This window comes from Podarcis pityusensis (genome assembly GCF_964106645.2).
Source record: "Podarcis pityusensis genome assembly, chromosome: 7".
Classification (NCBI taxonomy): domain Eukaryota; kingdom Metazoa; phylum Chordata; class Lepidosauria; order Squamata; family Lacertidae; genus Podarcis; species Podarcis pityusensis.
In genome coordinates, this window is record NC_138031.1 from 60,603,213 (window position 1) to 60,628,029 (window position 24,817).

At 42.3% G+C, this 24,817-nt stretch overlaps 1 protein-coding gene and 1 long non-coding RNA gene across 2 annotated transcripts in view; both read right to left on the reverse strand.

Annotated features, from left to right (window-relative positions):
* Positions 1-24,817, reverse strand: part of LOC308482307 — a 200,547-nt gene that overhangs the window by 149,717 nt on the left and 26,013 nt on the right. The gene's annotated exons all lie outside the window — the stretch shown is intronic.
* Positions 639-24,787, reverse strand: KDM1B (lysine demethylase 1B). Its single transcript, XM_081015275.1, has 22 exons — positions 24,602-24,787; positions 22,897-22,941; positions 18,445-18,538; positions 17,650-17,774; positions 16,885-16,974; positions 15,675-15,786; positions 14,184-14,300; positions 13,731-13,769; positions 12,846-13,050; positions 12,203-12,381; positions 11,268-11,444; positions 10,768-10,842; positions 10,156-10,293; positions 9,272-9,443; positions 7,638-7,765; positions 7,424-7,555; positions 6,328-6,402; positions 5,737-5,853; positions 5,090-5,215; positions 4,607-4,729; positions 3,505-3,657; positions 639-2,597 (listed from the first exon to the last, which is right to left on the reverse strand). The coding sequence occupies exons 3-22, from the start codon at positions 18,532-18,534 to the stop codon at positions 2,514-2,516; spliced, it is 2,457 nt and encodes an 818-aa protein (XP_080871401.1). The 5' UTR covers positions 18,535-18,538; positions 22,897-22,941; positions 24,602-24,787; the 3' UTR covers positions 639-2,513.

Sequence of the window (24,817 nt, forward strand, 5' to 3'; positions counted from 1 at the left end):
TGATACAGAAACAAAGGTGCCTGTTGTGTATCACCTTGCTTTATAAGATACAAGAGTATTCCAAACCCAAATGTTGAGGCGTAATCTGTGCTAGAGGTGTGAACACATCAAACCCTTACTTAACCTTGAGTAGATGTATGGAACAGGCAGTGACCGTTTTATGTGTGTCCGATTGATGCACAAACTCCCAGAAGTGGCAGATGAGCTGTGGCAATGGATGTGATTGCATGGTATTTAAGGCCCAGTGGGCCTGAAGTGATGGCCTGCTAGGCTGGGAACAAGTGTGGAAGGCAATTTCAGAATTATTGCCACCTTCTTCCATCAGATTGGAAGGAAGTGAACTTTGCTGAGGAGTATTGCTGCCATCTGACATGGAATCTTTGCCTGTTCCAGGAAATGTGGTTGGCCCTAAAGTCTGTTCCCTCTAGCAGAATACTATTGCTTTGAAAGGATCGTCAGAAAGGAGCAGTGGAGTAGACATTTGTCATCCTAGTTAATAACTGAAGTAATTGTTTTGAGACTGACATCCTCTGCATTTTCCAGGAGGCGATGAGTTATAAATCCATATAAAATGCATTTTAAGTACATGGGTACAGTTTGCCTTTACTATTTGATTAGAAATTAGCAACACAACTGACTTAGCATTTTCCAGTTTATTACATTACCAATAAGTCACTTTGAACATCATGCTCCACAGCAAGGAGATTTTTCCCCCTAGATGTACAAGGCATAAGTTGTATATACACAATAGAAAATGACCATGCTTAAAAAATAAGCTTCACATGATTATTTTTTAATTCTTTGGGATCAATTGTTCAAAGTGAACCCATCAACTCTGACATTTTTAAATAAATGTAAAAAAAGTAGTTTCCATATCTTAACTAAGCTTTTTCTTTTTATGGACAACAGGTCCTGCTGTTTAAACACTTCTGTAATGTAATAATTTACAGGTACTTTATACAGTAAATGGTTTCACATTTACAGTATGACTCTTCATCTTGTCTTAATGCTGATTACTACAAAATCCTTACAGTCATGACTAATATCTCTGCTCAAACTCACGCCTTCAACTATTCCCAAGCACAAGTTTCCATTTTTAAATAAAAATTGCACTTCAGACAATAGCTAGATGCACCAACAAAATTAGTTTTAGATAGGGGCCAATTGGCTTATTTTAGCTAGGTATTCACATATTTTCAGTTTTTGAAAAGAAGAGTAAATGATGGGGGGAAATCAGCATTCCATTTTCATATTTTACATCTCTTACTATAAGCTCTCAGAGAGTTATACTTCCTATTAAGCAACTTAGTGAAATAATAGCAGTTCAACTATAAGAAAAGCTTGATGATTTCCTAACAGCATAACTTTTAAATCTTTCTCAATATGATGTTACAAAGTAAGATATTCAGGGCCATATATTATCATTATAGCAAAACACACAGGGGTAGTAATCACACATTTTCTGAGGCTTTCTTTAGAAAGTAAAACTGCCCATGCTTCCATATTGAAATTCCCACTATTATTTTTTCATAATGAAAAGCAAAAGTTAGCTGATTAATGAACTATGTGTATACATTAGTATCTTCAACTACTTAAAAGTGAATTATTTAGTTAAATCATCTTTTTCTTCTAGGTAATTTTTCACAACTATGGGTACAACCCAGCCTCATTAAGTATTTTCAAGTCTCACTGATTTCAGTCTACTTAAATCTCTCCCATTAAAATGAGGCTACATAATTTTAACCCTTCATAAAAAGTAATCATTTGACCTCATTTTTAAGCAAGAAAGTTGAACGGCTTGCTCAACTACGTGACCTTCAACATGCTTTCACAATTATATAAATGACTGCACCTACACAGCTGCTATGATTTAGAAATTTCACTGCACACAAAAAGGAAATGGCCACAAAACAAACATTTTTTTCTAGTCCATCTACATGATCAGCAAATACTAAGCCCTCATCCTAGTATACACATTAAGAGATGCTTTTGTGACATTTCCTCTGGGTAAGTAATGGTTAGGGTTGGTTTTAGATATCTTCTTTCATTAAAAAAAAAACACCAGCAAGCCCAATGATTGTGTACACTTCCAACAATTTAGTTTAAATAGAATACATTTTTCAAAACTTGATTGGAGTCACCTGCCATCTTGTTGACCCACTATCTGAAAACGTGGGTTATTTAACAGTCCTTGAAGCACATGTTTACCCTTTGACACATTTCACCCTTTGACAATATAAATCATCTATCTCAAATAGGTCACAAAAATGAAGTTCAGAGGTTAATGAGCTTGAATATCTGCTGGTAGTGTTTTTAAATAACAGTTCCTTTAGCATGCTGTGCTGATAAAACATCAACATCATGGAAAAGATGAAAAAAGTGGAAGAAAAAAGGATTGTCTCTTTAGGTACCAAAGAATTAAGCACCACTTGAGCAATAATAGTAACCCTGAAACTTGAATTTTGAATTTGAGGAAGTTGTTAAAAGAAAATCTGTAAACAGTAGTGTAGTATTCAAGATGCTGCTATTTTGCTTGCTTCTCGAACACCGCTCAAGTAAGCTCCAGTAACTGTCTGTGGGAAATGTCTGTTTGTGGCCTATTTAAAAAGAGAAACATAATGTGAGGAATTCTTATATGAACATAGAACTACACTCATCAGACACATAATATGTATAAACCAGGTTTCCTCACCCTTAGCCCACCAGATGTTTTGAGACTACAATTCCCATCATCCCTGTCCTGCTAGCTAGGGATCATGGGAGTTGTAGGCCAAAAAACATCTGGAGGGCCGAGGTTGAGGAAGCCTGGTATAAACCCGCACAGGAAGTGTCAATATCTATTCTACCAATGATATATATGAAATAGCCTACGTATCTATATCTTAAAAATAAATCACGAGCCACAATGGGTGTTTTATTCCATGTTGAGAAATTTTCATAGCAGAGATTATTATTTTGCCCAGTCACATACTACCACTGTATGTAGTATCCTGTGCCTCAGAGTTCCAGGAGAATCAACAGGAATATCATGGTGAATGTCTTCAGCAGCACAACAAAACCAGTTTCAACCCCACAAGCAAGGCCTGAAGTGAGATTGAAATGGCGCTTTGTGTGTGTGTGTAATATTAGTCCTAGGTATAATCCCCTACATAGGTTTTTTTTTCTGAAGAGTTGCTGCCACTCAGATGACTGAACAACCAGTCTAACAGCTGTTTATATTCTTAAAGGATCTGAAGTCCGATCAGCACACTAGCAACTAAATTTCACTGGTTTTCTGCAATGCTTCCTCAGAGACTGGATTGTAGCCAGTGCTAGTCCTACTCAGTGTAGATCCATTGAAGTAAGCATGGTTAATTTAGGCTTATTACGTAATTTCAGTGGGTCTATTCTGAATAGAACCTAAGTTGAACATACCCCTGAATACATTGCATCCTATTCTAGCTTGTAGCTTATTTTAGAAGAATTTGAATTCAATTTTTTTAGTGTACAAAATCAAGATCTCACCTCTCCAGCAAAAAATATTTTTCCTTGTATGTCTTCTGCTAGGATGTCATAAGCTTCACCGCTGCCCCCTGTCTTCACAAAACTATACGCCATTTGGATCCAAGGATCTTTGTTCCATCGTGTAACGAAGTACTTGACTGGGTCTGGCACTTCCTGGATTACAACAATAGGCAAAGAATTACTTATGAAATGCATACAACCCATCTGTGAACACATATATTCACCAGGTCAACACACACAGATGCTCTAAGTGACTGGTCACATGCTCTGAAGTTGTTCTGTTAAAGTCAATGGACAGTCCCATTATAAACAGCTAGAGAATTAAAGTGTTGGTTAGGGGGCCTAACCAAGTGAAACATGTCAGGACAGTTGTCTCTCCTTTTTTAAGTAGTCAGTTTTGTAGATCCTCGTGTAGAGTCCTGTGTCATGAACTTGCATGCAACAGGTCCTAAGTTCAATTCCTGGCTTCTCCAGAGACTGGGAAAAACTCCTATCTGAAACCTCAGTTCATTAGAATCTTAAACTCAGGCACATGTTTGAGCCTCATGTTGGGCAAAAGATTCCTGAAATGCAGGGGGTTGGACTAGATGACCCCCAGGGTCCCTTCCAAATCTGTGATTCTATTCTAAAACTGCTTCTATATGCACCAGTGGTCTGGTGCAGAATGTTTTCATGTATGGAAGCCACAACAAACATGGTTCCCAGGCAAACTATTAAAAATAGGAATAATTTGGCAAGCTGCTGTTTCATTTCTTTCATCCTATTTAATATTTATTTCTTATTTAGAATACATAAATCCAGATTTATGACATTTAGAGCAATATTCAATGTTAGTCGTATACCAAGTACAGTCATTTACAAAGTCTTTTTCAGTTGCTTTACTCCTATGACTTAGTTTGATAATACGCTTAGTCGCATCATTAATCTCTTTTTGTTGCTATCTGTTATATACTATAATTATTATACATTATATTAGTTAATAAATATATCCATATAATGCAAATATCAGAGCCATTTACAACTATTAATAAATTCAGTTAAGTGTGAAAGACTTGAAACTGGTGTCTCATCTATGCTTGAGTCAATAAAAAACAAGACCTACCTGTTCCTTAAACAGCTCACGGAGCACAATCATGCATTGTTGCAGCACTTGCTTGTCATCTAAGTTCTTCATAGTTGCCACAGCATCACCCGTAACAACAGACATTAGAACACTGCATTTACGCTGAGAACAAGACACAAACATGGACACTTACATTTTATCTACTGTAGTTCTGCTAAATGACTAACAGCCTCTCTGAAACTAATGTTAGCCAACCCATAGAACAAGAAAGATTCCTGGCACCTTTTAGGTTTCTCCTTGACTGAGTGTATCACATCACTTTTCAAAGCTTCTGTCTTGTAATGAGCAATTGTTTTTTTAAAAAACGATAAAGTTGCCAGAAATATATCTTAAACTAATCGCACTATGAAATGGTGGCGAATTCCTAGGGTGGTAGGGGAAGAGAAGTGATTTTAAAGCTCATCATGTTTCCTTATTTGAAGAACAATTAGGGTCAGTGTTAAGTCTTCAGGTAATGTGTACCTGTGGATCCATGTCATAGAAAACACTGAAGAGTCCACGTTTGCTGGAACTAGGTGGAACATGGCCAAAGTAATCAGCTCCTTGAATCTTGCTGTCCCAGAATCTATATGGAAACTGTAGTGCAATCTAGAGGAAAAAAGACAAGAATGACCTCATTGTTGATTTGGGCTGAAATTCTATGCACGCTTACTTGGAAGTAGGCCTCAGTGAACCTAGTAGGATATAATTGCAATTGCACATAAATAGGATTGGGCTATTACTGATTGTTGTAAACTAATAGTAGGTAGACTCTGGTCAAGATAGTCTGTGCAAATCACAGGAAACAAAATTAAGTTGCATTTCTTTCTATGAGGAGTTGGGTGATGGAAGACCTGAGATTCAAATTGGCAAAATGGAGGAAATTTTCAGTTTTAATGGGGCATAATTTTAATCTGTTTTGCAAGAGCTGGTGGACAGGCAGACTTTGGTTACCCATCACAAACCCTGAAGATTATTTATTTCAATTTATGAAGGACTGCTATGTACCCATGCTTTGTCATCTCGTTATTTCTGAGCAGATCCGATTATGGAAAGCAAATCTGATCGGGTACAAACCAAATGCCACTCATACTGCTCTTCACATCGTCATATAAAAGTTGCACTCTTACCTTCTCAATGACTCCAGCTCCCAAACTATTGATAGCTTTCATTTTTCTCTCTGACAAGGCTGGGTTAAACAGAATGGCGCCTTTTTGAAGAATAGTCAGAGGTACAGCAACTAAAACCTGGTGGGAGAAAAGTAGTCCTAATTATACTACAGTTGAAGTAGCTCAACATAACACAGGCAGGTTGGGAAGGTTTGGCACCAGGTAGGTACTAAAAACCTCAGTTTCATGCTTTTAAGACAACTTGATACTTTGTCCCACACTTTTCACCGCCTGCCCAGCACTCAGCCCACAACCGGCTCCTTAGCACAAATGTAAAGATGTGTCAAGAATTCACATTACAGCTGTAAGGATGCGGGAAGCAGGTATGCTGGTGATATGGCATCTGAAACACAATAAATAGCTCTGTCCTGCTTGATAAGTTGAGAAACTCACTTCACTTGCACCCCTTGTTTAGCTGCTGCAGCGAAAGCTACCCCTTAACATGAGGCATCAAGTCTTTAAAAAGCCAGTTGTACACAACACTTTGAACAAGATGTTTACTGTGATGTTTGAAAATATATAGCAGAAGTTGAGAAAGATGAGACACGTCACCTTTTGTGCTTTCCAGAGAGTTCCATCGGTTGCAGTCACTTGGACTTCTTCCCCCGTATAGTCTATACTGCGAACCTGACAAGAAGAAGGCGATTCAGAGTTGTGAAAGACATACAGTGGTACCTTGGGTTACAGATGCTTCAGGTTACAGACTCTGCTAACCCAGAAATAGTACCTCAGGTTAAGAACTTTGCTTCAGGATGAGAAGAGAAATTGCATGGCAGCGGTGTAGTGGCAGTGGGAGGCCCCATTAGCTAAAGTGGTACCTCAGGTTAAGAACAGACCTTTACAACGAATTAAGTTCTTAACCCGAGGTACCACTGTATTTGTCTATGGTGGTGCCTCATCTACAAGTGGAACAGACTTCTGCTTATACAAAAGGACTGCCTCTCCTTCCACCTATAGCCCCTGCGTTTTCCTCAAATCAGCTCTGAAGATGGACCCTTTGGAGCAGATGAGGAGATGGGGGTGCATGTGGAAGAACAGGAAGGGCAATTTCACCTGCACAATGTTGAATATCATCCATAACACTAAGACATTAGCGTAAGCTTCATAGCAGAAGAGTTCTCAGTGAAAGACATGGGGGAAGGAGTGTTAAGCTAACTGCTCATGAGTAAATGCATTATGTGAAGGATCAATCAGGAGAATGATGCAAGCAATGTTCCACTAGAGATTTTTATGTACTGGTGGGAATCTGAGCACCCCATTGCTGAAACTCACTCCATTGCTTTTATGCATTATGGATTCTAAAGTTTTGCTCCTGCATTCTAAATCCTACCTAGTTCATACAGTCATCTTTGGCAAATCTCTGACTACCTGAGATAAAAAATCCAATAGATATATTGCAATACACACTGAGTATGCTGAATGTGGAAAATGTTCTAGAGTGAAGGCATAAGCAATAAGAAGAAACATTCATATGTTCCAAAGCAGATTAATAAATGAGACACCACTGGAAATAACTTTGGAAAATTCAAGCGGTTAAGTACCATCTGTATGTTCCAAGACAAAGAGAACCAAGCCAAACACTAGGAAGATGAACTACTCCAAGGTACATCAAAGCAAACTGGCTTCTCGTCCATTTTTTGTTACTTACTGGAACCTTTAACCGAATGTCCAGGCCTTCAGCCATTTTTTCAATTATTGTTGAGTATCCCGAGTTTAAGAGCGTGTGATCTCCAGCAAACTGAGCAAAAAATTCATTGTGATCCCAGGAGCGTGCAGAAACCTGTAAGGAGAACAGAATTCTTTTCACTGAACAGTTTGAACACTCAACACCTGAGTGTCGCACAAGTCCATCCCATGCTCACCTCATGGAGGTTGCTGCCACAGGCGTACTCAAGGTTACTGACATGGAACTGAAGGACTTTTTCCTCGAGATCACTGAACTGAATACCAGATTCCTGAATAAAAACTTTATAGATCTCCTGGATTTTATCTGCAAATAATATATCCAATTGTTATCAATAAATAATCATTTTTTCCTTACAATTTCACCCTACTTTTAAGTGTTCTTGTTAAATTTTAAAATGAAGCTCTACCAGAATAGTTCCCGCTGCTACCGTCAAAATATAAATATTATGGGCATGAAGTTCCACACTTTTAAGTGACAACTATTTCAAAATAGAGTTGAATGCATGCTTAACGTATTTTCCACTGAAACTGATAGCACTTTAAAGTCCTTGTCCTTCCTTAATTGTCGGGCAGCACTTTTCTCACAAACATGTGGGCTACCAGCAAACATACTCATACACTGGCCTGGTTTGCACATCACTGTGATTTAAAGGGTGATGGGGCACGGAGCAAAAACATGACTGCTTCATTCCTCCCGTTTCTGCTGAACTGCTGGAAGCTAAGCCATGGTTTGGCTTAACATTAGCATCTGAACCTAGGCTCATGGTTTGTTTCCTCCTCAACAAAACTTAAATGGTAAGTAGAGGACAAACCTTGGTTACAGTTCATTGTTTGTTTAGAGAGAGAGAAACCACGAGTATCTGGACAAAATGCTTGGTCAAATTAGCTGCCAGCAATGCAGCAGCAGCAGCAGCAGGAATAATGCTAAGCAGCAATGATTTTCATTCTGTGCACCAGCACATTGCACATTCATTCACAACTATGGTTTAAAGTGACTGCAAACCAGCCTATTAACTTCACCACTGCTAGGCCACAGCAAGACACTTTATTTTCAGGGCTCAGCACACTCTTTACAACTCTCCCAGATTCTATACTCAGAAATAATTCCTGCATGTTGCTAATTGTGTGCAATTTGGGATAATCTCTTCTGGGACTGTCACTTGGTTAAAGAAATCCAAGTTGGTTGGTTGTAGGAGTTTTAAAAATGTCAATTAGTTTGCATATTAATAAAACAGGGACTGAGGAAAATGTATTCCAAGTAATTTATTCACTTTATGATGTCACTACATCTACTGCTGTCACTTGGCTATTCTTCAGGGAGATATTGTTCATAAAGGACGTAAAGCTATTTCCCCCATTTGAGTTGCTGCTGCTGTCTGTTAACGTTACATAAATGTTCTAAACTTACTGCATAATTATCTGTTATATAATTATGGTATTTGAACTATTTGCAGTTGCTGCAAAACGCCTTGTGAGGGCAGGAACTCAGAAAGGCAGGTTAAAAATCTGTTAAATAAATGCTTATTAAATCATTTCCATGTATTAAAAATAACTGTTCGTATTAGTAACAGAAGAACAGTCATTGCCAATAGCGACATACAGGGTACTAGGCCCAGGAAATCCTGTTTGCCCCCTGGGCCTAATGAAATTGCTCTGAGCAGCCCACAATCTTCTGTCAAAGGTCATTCAAATGCAACAAAATACAAGAACTGAAAGCTGAGCTGGCACAAATATCTGAGACGACTTCTACAGGTGCTCCTTTATCCCCACTGCACTATGTGTCGTGTGGCTCTTCATTGTTTCTACTTACCTCCAAGAGGAATATCCTGATGCTGATTTTTGTCTTTTCTCCAGTCTGCTACAACATCAAGGATAGAATTGAAATGGAAGTCCATGCGCTTGTCTATAGTAGGGTCAGTTATTCTTCCACCTTCCTGGATCAGATCACACTTCTCTCCAATTTTATGCATTTTAATGCCCAGCTTTAAAAAGACAGGGATTTTGAACGTGGGGGAAGTAGATAATCAGTTACTGTCATGGGATGCAAACCTTAATTTTTATTGTTTATTTGTTAAATTTCTATCCCTCCCAAAGGACCGCAATTTTCATTGATGTCAACACCAACCAACCAATAAAAGCTAAACATCTTCAGTGAGGGTTTTATATTACAGGAATCAGAATTATTTCATTTATTATAGTAAGCATCAACTCTGAAGAATCACCATTCTAAGTAGTAAGTGGACTAGCGCTTGAAAAGACTATTATTCTGTTCTTTACAGCAAATTGCTAGCTTCCCTAAATATGTGAGGTAACTCATTGTATTATTTCAAGCAAAGTATCATGTGAGAGAAGAAGAAAAATGTATGAACAGAAAGCCTGATTGAAACACTTAGCAAAGTTTTCAAATGTTATTTGTAGAACTTCCTGCTCCTAAGGACGGTAACCACCTTTCATTACCTCATTCCTCTTTACAACCCTACAATTAGACCTTTAATGTATCTCTTTCACACATAGTAAAACAAAGCTGAAGAACAGTTACTTTCCCAAAGTGACCCAATACACCTGTAGCTTGAGTGGGATGTGGATTCTGAGCTGCCTGAAAAACCTCTCTAATAAGAAAGTTAAGTTTAAAAGGATCAGTGTATATTAAGCTTCAGAAGGACAATGTTTTCATGAATAAAAATGCAAACCCACTTGCTCACACATTAGTGCTACTGGATTGTTGACACAGCCGTTCACTATCTGTGGCCCTTTTCCCACAGTGATCCCTTTGAAAGTCTTATCGTCCCACACGCGGCCCCCAATTCTGTCCTTCGCTTCTAGCACAAGAACCTGCAACATACAAAAGAAGCAGCGGTGGTAAGGAACACACTGCTATGAAACAAAAATCTTTCCACAGTTAACCAAATAATGCCAAGGTGGTCAATCAATAATAGAACATTATGCTAGGAGTTCACCAAGTTTTTAATTGGTGAATCCTAAACCTCAGAGGCAGAAAATCCATCTACCAAGTGAAGACATTAAGTTCCTCCTTAAAAGGTGGATACTGTGAGCAGACAAGCTATGCCTACCATTCTCCATGCCCAAATACTGTATAAGCTGCAACAAATCATGCAACAAACCCTAGCCTCATAATTATTTCAAGCTCAGCCTTGAAACAAATTAAGGCACTTTCCCAGGACATCTGGACTCTGAGAACAGGCCCTTTCTTTTTCTTACTCAGGTAGCAGCAGCAAAGTGTAGATATGCCAGAAGAGGAGGAGACAGAAATGTTGAAATGCTATACTTTATTTGAAAAAGTCTCACCTTAATTCCAAAGTTCTGAAGCTGTCTTGCAGCTGCTAATCCAGCAGGACCAGCCCCAACCACAATGACAGATTTCTTAAATGAAGAAGAAAAGTAAACTAGTGATGCTAGCATTCTTTTGAGACTAGCAAGACTGTTTTTTCTAAGCAAGTCTCAGAACAATTTGAAACATTGTTCAGATAAAATTCTGTTCCTGCTGAAGGATTTCATTAGGAGAAGCTGAGCAAGTGCTACAATATCAACCAAAAATGAGGACAGTGAAGAGAAAGTATCCTAGCCTGAGCTGAACGACAGCAGACGATTTTGTCTATGCCGATGTTGACAGTTCTTGAGAAGCCATGAGCCCCTGAAGAAGAGTTTTGACACTGACCAAGAGGTCTAGAAGGCCAACCCCTTTCACTTTTTACCCTTAAAAGGAGTCCTTTCTCCCTTCACCCTCCTTGTCCCATCAGAATCTCCGAGAACCAGTTTATTAGTACTCTGTATTTTAAAATACTTACATTATGGTAGTCTTTGGGCAGAAGGGGTTGGTCAGGATTAACTGACAAGACTCCTGTGTTAATCAGACCTTTCCTGGTCATAAAATGAAGTATTCGCTCCATCTCCCGCACACAGCGAATGCGCACAAGGCCTCGAACAATGATGTGATGCGTACATTTCTGAGGGGTTAGGGCTTCCTGTGAATTGAAGGATTGGGGGAAAGGAGGAGAGGCAAGAATTTGACTGCTGCTGGAACAATATAGCAAACTGTCCTTCAGATGGTGAAGCTCAACAGCTAATTTACACCTCCCAGATCAACAAAGTGACAACCATTCAAGTAAACTTCCAGTCATGTACCTGTGTACTGAAAAGCATGAAACAGGGCAGCTTTGTATGGAAAAGCACCATCTGCACACCTGGGAATCTGGATCACATTGTGAAGGCGTACTTAAGGAGGGACAAAAGGAACACAGGCCTCACCATGAAGCCTTGTTTTCCTCAGCAGATGGAGGGTTTCTTGTGATGTTTTATTTCATCTGCTCCAAAGGCACGGCCTGGTCAGTCACTGCAACCTTTTGTCTTACCATGAGCAGAGTTCCACCCTCCCGCTGCAGCAGGACTTCTAGAGCAGGGATGAGGAACCTGTGGCCCACCAGATGTTGCTGGACTACCACTCCCATCATCACTGACCATTGGCCATACTGGCTTGGACAGACAGATGCCCAGCATCTGGAGAGCCACAGGTTCCCCATCCCTGCTCTAAAAAATCCCAATTGCTGCAGGGCCAGCAGGACTGAAATGGGATGGGTTGGGGGGGTCCTCCCCCACTGAAAAGCAAAAACCATAATGACTGAGAAGGCCTTGTCTATGGAGCGAGTGGGAGAAGGAAACCAGGACAAGGGAAGTTTAGGTTGAGATGATAATCTTTTGGGGGCAAACATTCAGCTAGGCTTACTTTGCAGTTTGTGTACCACAGAGCCAAAATGAGGTTTCTCAGAGCTAGATACATGGTGGGGTCTCGTGAATATTCTGGAAACTCATAGAGTTCATCTAGTTCCATTACATCTGGTCTCACACACAGTGCTTTACCACATTCGTTGGGCTGGTAGAAAGGCTGGAAGTACTTGTTCATCCCTGGAAGGCAACATACAACACGGAATGAGCTGCATGTAGCATCTCCGTGAGCCGTCACGGTAGCTTAATAAAGAGGCACAAAGCTCTAGGGCATGTATACAAATGTGAACTCTATTACAGGTGCCTGCAACATATAGTAGGATAATACTGGGTAAGGAAGGGCTCATAAGAACCATGGCTTCTGCTTACAACAATTATTTATAGATCTCCTCTCTGCCCAAAACTCCTTAGTGGACCTCGAGTATATGCACCAAAGTGTTGCTTACAGGAAGAATATGCTTATACTACATGCTCACAAATATAAACGACAAATATTACAAAGTATACATGGTTGATGGTCAGTCTCATTCTTGAGAAGACAAGACATTCTATTTCACGTTAATATAGAAAAAATACTCTCGTACCATGGAAAATAAGGCTATCAATAGCTACCAGGAGAGGGCAGAAAAGTACTCGTCACTTACCAGCTATAGTAGGTGGAGTCTTTAAGTGCTCCATTTTTATTGCATTGGATTCACCAACCAACCGGTGAGTACTGGTACAAGAGGGGCTCATGCCCACACAGTCTGGGTAGTATGCAGACAGCAAAGGAGCAGCCACACTGTCCTTCAGCAAAGGTGGAAGGATGAGCATGGAATACCACCAGTGATCTGAAACTTCAGCAACTCTCTACGAAGGAGTGGAGGAAAGAGTCAGGAAGAAGAATTAAAGCTTTTGTTATAATATTATCTCTCAGTCCCAATGACACTTAAAAGACACAGGTCATTTCTGAGTGCTCTACCAGGAGTGTAGGGAAGCTTCTACATGAAAATGCCTTTCCCATAGCAATGTAGCTTACTCTAATTGGTCAGAAGTCTAATATGGGACTAGGTGATGTGGCTCTCAACCATCCATCGCTTTGAGGTGATTTGCACTAACAAAACAGCAGTAGAAGAAGAAGAGTTTGGATTTGATATCCCGCTTTATCACTACCCTAAGGAGTCTCAAAGCGGCTAACAATCTAACAAAACAGCAGTAGGTCTGAGAGTTGAGATTTTGCAAGGGCAACTATCAAGGTAGAGCTTTTCTGTTTTGCTCTTTTAAAAAAAGAAATAACATACAGGTGCTCCTCACAGTTTAAACACAGTACAATAATTCTAGTCACACAAACACCCTACTAATAAGCTGAATAGCTTGAGATGTATTTGGCCTTTTCCTTAAGCAACAGCTAGGCTCTTTCCTAAAGTCTCCAGTTCCAAAGTCAGAATGTTACCCAAACAGTATTTACTACTAAGCCTGCACCACTGTGTTTCTCACAGTTACAATTCATTCTGATACCACGTGCAGGACTTTCCTAAAACATTGCTTACCAGATCCTCAGGCATGGAGCAATGGTCTGGGCCTTCCACCTGAAACAAATACAACACTTTCAGACAACAGGATAGCTCCTCTGACTTGCATGTAAGAGGAACACTGAAGAAATGGCATGAGTTCTATTAATAAAAGCCATGACACTTAGGGCCAAACTACAAATTCCACTCAATGGTATGTTTTAAAAACCCCAAGAGAAAGGCAGCTTTGGGAAGGGGTAGAGTGGAAAGGTGGCCAGGGAAGAAGGTGTCAAGCTTTTCCACCCACCTGCCAGTTTTCTGGTGCCACCCTCACAGAGTTTTAAATGCATGTAAATCCTTGTGTGTACTGCAGCAGTACAAGGATGTCTCCAAACAAACACTGCACAATTGTTTTAAGCCTGGGGCTCCCGTCAGCCTCTAGAAACAACCAAACCAACCTGCATTTTCAGTACATTTGAGGGTTGAAGGTACCTTGGTGGAATTGTTCAGTTTCATGCCACAGCGGTATGTTTTGGCTATTTGAGAGGTAAGCTGGATTTCCTTTGTCAGCTGCCGCCATTTCCCACACTCTGGCTTTGTACACTGAACCTAGAGATAAAACGACGAAGTTGCTTGGTACATCCAGAAACAAAGGCACACTAATAAGATCAGAGACAGGTCTCTCAAAATTTCAGAAAGACTTCCTTAAGCAGCAGACATGCAAGCTGTGCCTACATTTTCTCCACCAACTTCGTATGAGTGTGCATTTTGAGCTGACTTACCCTTCCTTTCTCAGGAGAGGTAAATCAGAGGCTATTCAACCAATTGATTCCCCCAAAAGTGTGCAGACTGCATGGCAGCTCATCCAGCAGGAAGTGAAAAGCTAACTGTTGGGATGATCAGCCTGTAGATAAAATGTTGCCTTTCTAATTTATGAAAGCCTTTCCTCCCTAAACTGCAAGGCGCAGATCTTACAGTCATATAGGTTATTAGGCAAGTACTGTACTCCTTCCCTCACCTTTCTGATTCTCTCTTTCTCTTTAGCCTGCAGCTTCCAACTGCCCTAACTGAAATCCTAACTGCTCTTGGAACCCCATGATCCACTCCCATCTCAGGAAAGAAGGATAATCATTTTGAGGTTCTGTAAGTTCCACAACCAATCAAAAACCCCTTCTTTTCTAATTATCACCATATAACCTATACTTCTTCATCTATACCTGATCATGACTGCTTCAGTCCTTCCTACCAGTATACTATTGGGGAGAAGTGAACCACAATCTCTGGCTTAAAGTTACATCCAGACTAGAGATCACTTTGCTCCAAACATATCACATTCAGGAATCCAGAAGAAACCTTTGCTTAATTCTGTGGTCTGTTTGGAGTGAAATAAGTGAAAATCCCTGGTTTAGGCATAATGCTAAACCAGGTATGGTTTGTTTCTTTCATGTGCTAGCTCAGTGTCGTCTCCTGGTAGCAACTTTCCAGAATTTCAGACAGATGATTTTCTCAGCCTCACCTGGAGATGTCAGGGTTTGAACCTGGTACAGTGGTACCTTGGGTTAAGTACTTAATTTGTTCTGGAGGTCTGTTCTTAAGCTGAAACTGTTCTTAACCTGAAGCACCACTTTAGCTAATGGGGCCTCCCGCTGCTGCCGTGCCACTGCCACATGATTTCTCTTCTCATCCTGAAGCAAAGTTCTTAACCTGAGGTACTATTTTTGGGTTAGCGGAGTCTGTAACCTGAAGCGTATGTAACTCGAGGTACCACTGTACATTCTGCATACACAAGACATGTGGCCTGCTGCCAAATAGTGTATGCTTCCTTCATATTATTTTCACTTTCAACCCCAAGGTTGAAACAATAACAACAATAATCAAATCCATTGCTTAACACTTCCTTCAAACACACGTACTGCAAAGGGAAATAAAAAATGAACATGCACTACTTTCACAGTGTTATGTCATCATAAATAAAGCCCTCACCCAGTAAGGGAGCTGTTGATCAGCCATAAAAGCTTTAGGGCTGGGTTCACTTTTTCCATTACTGGTCCAAATCCTTTTCCAGGCAGTGTATTTTTCGTAGCCATCTTTATGACTAAAAGGAGGGACAAAGGAAATGTTAAGTAGAGGGAAGGAATCGCCTACACATGGTTTGGTATATTTTAATAGACAGTTCATCCCAAACATGGAATGCCTAGAAAAATAAATAGATATTAAGACAACATGATCCTGGCCACAGTATTTGGTTTCCTAAGCAAGCATAGAAGTTGCAAAGCTCAACTTCAAGGCAATATTGTGCATGATTTTTATTTTGTTTAATCTGATAAATTAGGTGTCCTTATTATGGATACCCAAATCTATACAATGGCTTCACTGTTGGAATAGCTTCCCTCCCAAAACTTGGGTCTCCCTGTGCAACCTGGCATTAGCAGACAGCCTGTGTTCCAAGAAACCGTTTTTGCCCAGTGTACTGATGTTGCTTTGTGTATTTTCTAGCTGAGAGCATTTTGTCAAAATGTTCAGCAGTTCACAACAGTCAGAAAGGCCTATTAAAGTCATCCTGAGAGTGTAGATACTTAGCTGGTCCAGCTTCCTACAAACAGCCAATACAGTCGTACCTTGGAAGTCAAACGGAATCTGTTCCAGAAGTCCGTTAAACTTCCAAAACGTTCAGAAACCAAAGAGCCCTGTCTATTGTCAAATGTCCGGCTTCCAAAAATAGTTCACAAACCAGAACAGTCACTTCTGGGGTTGCAGTGTTTGGGACCCAAAACGTTCGAGAACTAAGCTGTTCGAAAACCAAGGTACGACTATATATCCTTTTAAAAGAATACACTCCCCCATCCCCGCCTTTTAAAGCATTCATTGCCTTTGCCCGGAGTTGCTTTGAAAAGGAAGCTGTTAGGCTATTGTGTGGGTATCAATCTCCTAGACATTGTTGACATTTCTTGATAAATTCAAACCCCTACAATTTCTAGCCATTATAAAAGCAGCACTGTTGTTTTCAGCCTCATTTCAAAATTAAATCACAATGGGTAGCAAAGCACAGCCATTATGTATATTACCTTCCATATCTTATTTCTTTAACCAGATCAAGATTAAAATGCTTTGCCATTGAATTAACACACTTTTGGTTGCATCCTGTCCCCATTCCTTAAAAAAAAGCAATTACTTCAAAAAAGAGAAAGAATACCTTCGGTAGTAATGATCAAAACATTCATTACAGAAATGTTCCCCACAGGAGAGGTGATACCACCTTGATGTGTAGCCATTTTTAGCACACCTAAAACAGAAGAAATCAGAAATGACTACATTTATCGAAAGGATACGCTTTGTCCTACAATTTGAAAATACTTTAGACTGCCACACGTTAGCAGTTTATAATGATGATGATGATGATAATAATAATAATAATGCGGCTCCCAACATATTAAAAACAGAATAAAACATCAAACATTAAAAACGTCCCTAAACAGGGCTGCCTTCAGATGTCTACTAAAAGTCAGATAGTTGTTTCCTTGATTTCCTTGGCATCTGATGGGAGGGCGTTCCACAGGGCAGGCACCACCACCGAGAAGGCCCTCTGCCTGGTTCCCTGTAATCTGGCAGTGAGGGAACTACCAGAAGGCCCTCGGAGCTGGACCTCAGTGTCTGGGCTGAATGATGGGGGTGGAAAATGTTCCAACAAGACTTCCCAGGAGGATGAATGGGTCTCCGCCTGTTTTGTATCTTTTGTGTGTGCTTTAAAATATATATCTGGGATTTTTTGTTTGTTTGGTTTCTAACTACTTTTTAAGCTGCTTTTATTGTACCTTCCCCTAGGAGCATACATCCACTTCCCTCCATTAATAATAGTCATAAGAATTCACTCAGACAAACCCGAAATGAAATCTATCAAGCTGAAGATCACTTTCTGAAACCTTGGGACTGTGAAGGGGGAAGACAGAGGAGCCCAAACCTTTCAGCAGCGCTGGCAAAGCAAACAGGACATGTTGCTGTACATCCTGCCTTTTCACATTTTCTGTACTTCTTCTCTGAGGCATCTTCATCATCCTCGGCTGCCTCTGCAGCTTTCCTCCTCACCTAAAAGAACACAATTGTGTGAACAAAAAGGTCACAACAGATTTATGATATATTCAGCAGTCTTTGTTGGTGAGGCTTTCTGTTGCAATAGTGATGGAGGACAGTTACACTGATTGTGTTTTCCTACAGAACAAGGATGGGGAACCTTTGGCCCTCCAGATATTGCTGAACTACAAGTCCCATAATTCTGGGCAACAGGCCATGCTGGCTGGGACTGATGGAAACTTGAGCTTCTGGAGAGGCATGGATTTCCAATCCGTGATAGAAAGGTATTCCAGTACAAAATAAATCTAGACCCGGGGATGGTGGGGAAATCCTTCAAAAAGATAGCAATATTGCATGCAACTTGCATTCACATGGAAATACAGAAAAAATAAAAACCAAAGAAGTGTCATAACTAGCTTCACACACAGAACAGGGAACGGTCCAAAACAAGGAAGAGTCCAAAACAACAGCCCATTACATTATGCCAAAGATGAGCTCCAACAGCACGTTCACCATTAAGGCTGCAATGTCATGCACATCAACTTGTAAGTAAGATCACTGCCTGGCTGTGAAATCAACAGGACACTGCAGACTAATATGCATAGGACTACAATACTCTTCATTTCCTAAGTAGATAATACACAACCCTGCTTGCAACCCTGTGAATGAAATTGATGAAAGGTACCTGTCTCCCTGAACTTCTCAGAGGAAGATTATCAGGAGAATGGTCAACAGGAGGTGTTTTTTTCTTTGTTCGGACCCTCCCAGTGGACATGGCGCTGCAGGATAAAAACCAGGAGGAAGTTAGGCAGTATTCCAACACTAGAGTTCAGAGAGTCTCCCCACACAGAGAGGGGTGGAGAAATAAACAAGCTTGAAGTTTCCCTTTGGTTAAACCTTCCAGCATCACCCATGCAGACTAGTGGCTTCACTGTTTGAACCAGCTCTCTTTCCAGATCTTGGACAAAGGAAATTAAAGTGAGGAACTAGACAAAATGGTAGATGTGAGAAGAAGAGGCAAAAAGAGGAAAGAAAGGAGGGAGGGAAAGGAGGAAGGGAGAACAGCTCATTAATATTCTAGATGATTTTCACAGTTTTATCATTTGTGTGTTTGCCTCCTTGGGCTCCTTTTGGGAGGAAGGGCAGGATATAAATTTAGTAAGTAAATAATCTTGGGTTAGAGCCAAAGAAAATTGACTCCCCATCTCCTTTCCGAGCATTCCCCTTGTTCTCCAAAATATCTCCCCTGGGGTTCAGGGGGTGCTACTGAAGAGGACGGCGTTGTGATACAGGAGGGTTAAGGGGGGGACCCCCAAAACCCAATCAGAGTCAGCTTCCACTCTACTCACCAAAAGCGCCTCCAGGCGATTTTCAGGGATCCCCTCAGCCTCCCATACTGGAATGCTACCCCAGAGGGGTCCTGCTGAATGGTCTGTAGCAGGGGCTGCTGAGAGCAACAGCCCAAAACTGGGATGGGTGAGAAAGTCATCTTCCACCAGCCCCCTTCCCTATGTGTTTCCCTGGTTCCAACCCTGCAGTTTTAAGGTTGCAATCCTATGCATGCTAACCTCAGAGTAAACCCCACTGAACACACAGAGGCTGACTTCTGTGTAAATGTGCATAGGTATGTACTGTGAGAAACTTAGCCAAAATGCCCCTCCCAGAACTATGCACAATTCAGGCCATGATTCAGCTATGCTTCTGATAGCTCAAATGAACTATATAGTAAAAACAGTAGCTCTGGGACTTTAACAGCACAGCTGCAGCACACATATGCGAGCAAATTGTCTCTCAGTTTCAGCACACCTTCCCACGGCTGCTTATCCGTCCTGATGAGAAGTGAGAACAAGCTGTTTACATTTCTAAGCATACATATCAAACATTGGGGGGGGGACCCTCTTCCATACATCACTTTGAGCATGACATTAAAATATTTTATACAAATCAAAAGAAATAAAACCTATACAGGCTGTGCTACATCTCTGAATGCAGGTAAGGCAAAGCAAACAGAAAAGAAAGAAGAGGATGGATGAGGGAATAATCAATTTTGATATGAAACTCTCTCCCAGAAAGAGGTTACAAGGGTCAGTAGCCTGGGAGCTGCCCTGACCACACACAGAATATGAAGGGATGCAAACCAGTCAAAACTATAAAGCATGCAAGATCTGCTGACAATTGCCATCTTGACTAAATTGCTCATCTTTACTAAACTGCTGTTAATACTTGCAGGGTGGAGTTAGTGGTGGTTTTAGATAACAGGAAGAGCAAACATCTCTTCATTCCAAAAGGCAGCAACTAACATGTTTGATTACATATTTCATAGGATAGTGGATCATTTAAACCCATTAAAATGCACTTTTGTTTCAAGTTATAGGAAGGGCTCATTTGAAACGCGTAGAAGGTAAAGCGGTAATTTTTCATTTTGAAATACAGGACTTTTCAAGGGGAAAAAAATTCAAATTGAAAATGAAACTGAAATTTAGGGAAACCATTTACATATGTAAAAACAAAGTATAAGCACAATATCACAGCAGATTTAAAAACAACAACCAAGTACACTGAGATTCCGTTCCACTTCTCTTTTTGCTTATGCTTATTCTGGTTAAACATTTTAACTCCTTAGGTTTTACTAGTTTTGCTTTGCTTTTAAGTTAAGAACAACTGCAACTATTAACCTATTAACGTACTAACCCAAGAGGTTTGCCCTACCAGTGAGATAAACAAGGATCTAGACACACGGTGGTAGCTATTGAAAAGCCCACATAACTCTTCAACCCACGCATATAAGGCAGGATTCAGCATATACATGAATAAAAACACATTTCCCCCCAGTGTGTGGTGTGCCAATGTGTGTCAAGAACAAAATCCTGCATAAGGTACATATATAACCATTTCATCTGAGATCTGAGGCTTCCCACCAGACATGAGTTGTCTAATGTATAACCAGGCAAACAATAGAGGTGAACACTGGCTCCAAGTGGGGGCCAGATCATGAGATAAATTCCCCTCCCAAGTTGAAGCACAATGTCAATAAACACCAAGCCAGATGAAGGCTCCCCAAAAGCCTCATGTCACTCGGCTTTTCCACCCCATATAGCTCTATCTTTTCCTATATATCTGTGTTTCTCTAGATCCATGGGCTTTGCAAAAAGTGAGGCTGTCCTACAATTTTGCCAGCGGAACACTGATGGATTCTGAATTGCTTTTTTGTTTCTTTCTTTGTTAAAAAAAGGATTGGCTGGTGCAGTTTATATATATATATGTGTGTGTGTGTGTGTGTGTGTGTGTGTGTGTGTGTGTGTAATTCCTAAGTTGCTTTTATTCAGCAAAACACACACCCAAAACTCTTCAGGACTCCACAGGCACCGTTCTCGGCAGCCTCACAATGAAAAGTGTGTGAAGCCAGACTTTTTAAAAAATGTACAGGCAAAAATGTGCAAAGTTTACCCACAAATTAATTATTTCAAGAGAGAGCAAGAGGTAAGCCCCACTTCTCCACCCCATAATGGATTATGGAAAAAAGTGAATCCCTTTTACTTCCTAAACAAAAAAGCCTGACCCTGCTTGTCTGTAATTTGGAAGGCTTAGTCCACTCTAAAAGTGCTCCTGTATCTGAAAATTTACTTCACTTTGGCCAAAATGGGGCAAAGTTATATTCTAGTGAATAGGGAACACAGACAGTGGCGTAGCATGGGGGGTGCCAGGGGTGCCGGCCGCACCGGGTGCAACATTTGGGGGGGCGCGTTTGGCCGGCCCTCCTGGAGGAAGCAGGAACCCCACTGTCCTCGGACCTCCTCCGAAGGCTGGCGGTGGGGCGGAGAGACCTCCTCCCCGCGCCAGCCTTCGGAAGGCTGCTCCGAAGCCTGGCGGTGAGGCGGAGAGACCTTCTCCCCGCGCCAGCCTTCGGAAGGCTGCTCCGAAGCCTGGCGGTGGGGCGGAGAGACCTTCTCCCCGCGCCAGCCTTCGGAAGGATGCTCCGAAGCCTGGCGGTGGGGCGGAGAGACCTTCTCCCCGCGCCAGCCTTCGGAAGGCTGCTCCGAAGCCTGGCGGTCGGGCGGAGAGACCTTCTCCCCGCACCAGCGTTCGGAAGGCTGCTCCGAAGCCTGGCGGTGGGGCGGAGAGACCTTCTCCCCACACCAGCCTTCGGAAGGCTGCTCCGAAGCCTGGCGGTCGGGCGGAGAGACCTTCTCCCCGCACCAGCCTTCGGATGGCTGTCCTGAAGACTTGTGGTGGGAGCAGTGGCGTAGCGTGGGGGGTGCAGGGGGGCCTGCTGCACCTGGCGCAACATCTGGAGGGGGTGCGGAAGAGACTCGAGTGCTAAAATCCACGGGTTAGGGGGCGCAAATTACTTGCCTTGCCCCGGGTTAGGGGGCGCAAATTACTTGCCTTGCCCCGGGTGCTGAGAACCCACGCTACGCCACTGAACACAGAGCTTCATTTTATACAGAGGTCAGAACCCAAATTACAGATTGAAGTGGAGAGTGTATGGACAACTCAGAAGCATATTTGATTTTTCAGGATGAACAAATACAGTGCAAATCTTGGGGTCTGTGCACACCTCTGGATTTAACACTACTAACATAGAAGATGTGAGCCTCTTTTAAGAACGTTTCAAAACTTCCATGCTCTTGAATGCATACTTATTAACTTTTTCTCTCTAATATCAAGACCGTATTTTAAGCTCTTGCTGGAATGAAGTGACACAATTCAGTGCACCTGAATATGAATTTAGATTTATTTAGAATTTTGAGTACACGCTTGCAAGGGGCAGCTACAGTGGTACCTCCGGTTACAAACTTAATTGGTTCTGGAGGTCCGTTCGTGACCAGAAACCCCTCGTAACATGAGCCATGCTTTTGCTAATGGTGTTTCCCGCTCCGCGCATGCCGCCAGGGCACAACTTCCGCTCGCATCCCGAGGCAAAGTTCGCAACAAGGAGCACCTACTTCCAGGTTAGCGGAGCACATTACTCAAAGCGTTAGCAAGGGGGACGGTTCGAGGTACCACTGTATAGGCTACAAGCTCCAGAATAACCCACATAGGCTACAGATAGGAAGGTGGACTGCAATTATGCTAGAAAGATAATTATGTTCACTATGGGTAACTTCCACCACAGGAAGAGTAGGTTTCTGCTCACCTTGGAATCAAATCGCCCAGCTTTCAGATGTCAAACTAAACAGAGCTGTAATAATAGAAAAAGAGAAAACATGGTAAGAAAATGGTATCTTTCTAGCTACTGAATCCTACCCTCCTGATTCAGACAACAACATGGTCTCCACAGGAAGGGTCTGTTTCTAAAACCTCTGAATTCTCTGTACGGAAGGTGTAAGAGAAATTACCCCCTGGAGCAGGACTTTTCACAATGAGGTATTTGGTCCCTTAAAGGCTAATGAAGGCCAGGAGAATATGCACATGTATCCCAATCAGCTTGATACAAAAGTCCACCTATGTGGGAAGTGGGGGCTTTTGTCAGAAGTGTGTTGACTTGTTGCACGCAGCTTCCCACAAGCTCTACCGCAACTATTTTGATACCTGCAGGCTGGAGAGTTCACAGGATCCAACCTTGGCTGGGCTCACAAGTGGAATTGAGGGCAAAAATAACAACAACCACCCTCCGATGTGTAACTAACATTTTGAAAGTACTGCACTTCCCATTTCTGATGTGCCATTTAATTCACCAAGCTGACAATGCAGAGAGTGGATACAGTCATCATGGTAACACAAAAGTAAGAGAAAGACTGCATCTGATCCTAACTGGCTCATCACAGTCAAGATTTGGAATTTTGCACATCCAAATTCTGAAGCAGAAGGCCCTTGAAAGCTCTGGAGATGGAACCCCTGTTCTAAATGAACGTCGAGAGCACCCCACAGCTTCCCCCAAAGCCATAAAACGAGTGCAGGCATCTAGAAGTCATTTAAAAATGTGTGGCCTAGCATTTGGGAACTCATGGGTTGGAGGTTAGCTGTAGCTTTTAACTAGGTTTGTGGCTTTTTTGTTTTCCAACTACTAACCTACCTTTCAGCAGTTAAAATGCCTTTTAAAATAAAAAGCATACTTACACTATCCAGGGTTAGCCCCTTTTCTTATCAGGGGTTTTAAAGTGCTACAGGGAGGTAATAATTGCTGGGCAGTAGATCAACCTTCCCTGACCTGGTGCCCTCCAGAGGCTGCAACTCCCGTCAGCCCCAGTCACGATAGCCAATGGTGAAGGCTTATTGGAGCTGTGCTCTAAAACATCTGGAGGCACCAGGTTAGGGAAGACTTAGCACAAGCTGCAAACTACCACCTTCCTATGCAGCGGGCATCTTTCGTGCGCCTCCCACAAACAAACCGACCCCAAGATGCCAACTCAGGGTCTTGGTGGGCTTACCCACAAAGCAAATAGGTAGCGGGGCTCAAGCCCGTCTTGAAATCACACCCTCTGGCCCTCTTCCTACAAACAGGCGAGGGCTCCGTAGGGTTTCCTCGTCGTTGTGCACGTTTGCTCAGCATGCCTTTCTCTCCTCCCTCCTCCCTGACGCTGGGAAGCCACTCTGCCATCGGCTCGGACGCGCGTCCCACGGGCTTGTTTTGTTACTCCAGTGTGGGGCTGCACCCTAGCCCGGAAAACCGGCTGCTGCTAGTGGGGTGGGACGGGCAAATCCCCACCCCACAAATAAAACCGTGCCCCGATTCCCTACAGATCCACGCTGGGCAACCCCCCTCCCCTGTGTGTCCCCCTCCCCCCTCAGGAAGCGCTCCTCGCCCTACTACCCCTCAACGCACGCTCACACATGCAAGGGAGACCAAGTCCCGCACCAGGAGGAGGAGCGGGGAGCAACTCGCCCTTGCATCGACTGACCCGGCGCCCGGGGGGACGAGAGACCGGAGGCGGCGGCGCTCCTTTTGTTGCCCGGGCTGCCATCCACTTGCTGCAGCAGGTCGGAGCCAGGAGAGCAGAGCAGCGACGCAGCAGCACCGCCCCCCTTTCCCCAGACGAGGAAATCCCTGCCTCCGTCCGCTTCCTTGCCCGGCCGAAGGAGATCCAGCCCCCGAGCCGAGCTCACCAGCGTCCGGC

Coding starts and splice junctions, on each gene's coding strand:
- KDM1B (XM_081015275.1), bottom strand. CDS start 18,534: ATGTCCACTGGGAGGGTCCGAACAAAGAAAAAAACACCTCCTGTTGAC. Junction 16,975..17,649: donor TTTGCCAGCGCTGCTGAAAG/GTTTGGGCTCCT, acceptor CTTCTGTTTTAG/GTGTGCTAAAAATGGCTACA. Junction 7,556..7,637: donor GTGGCAGCAACCTCCATGAG/GTGAGCATGGGA, acceptor TTCTCCTTACAG/GTTTCTGCACGCTCCTGGGA.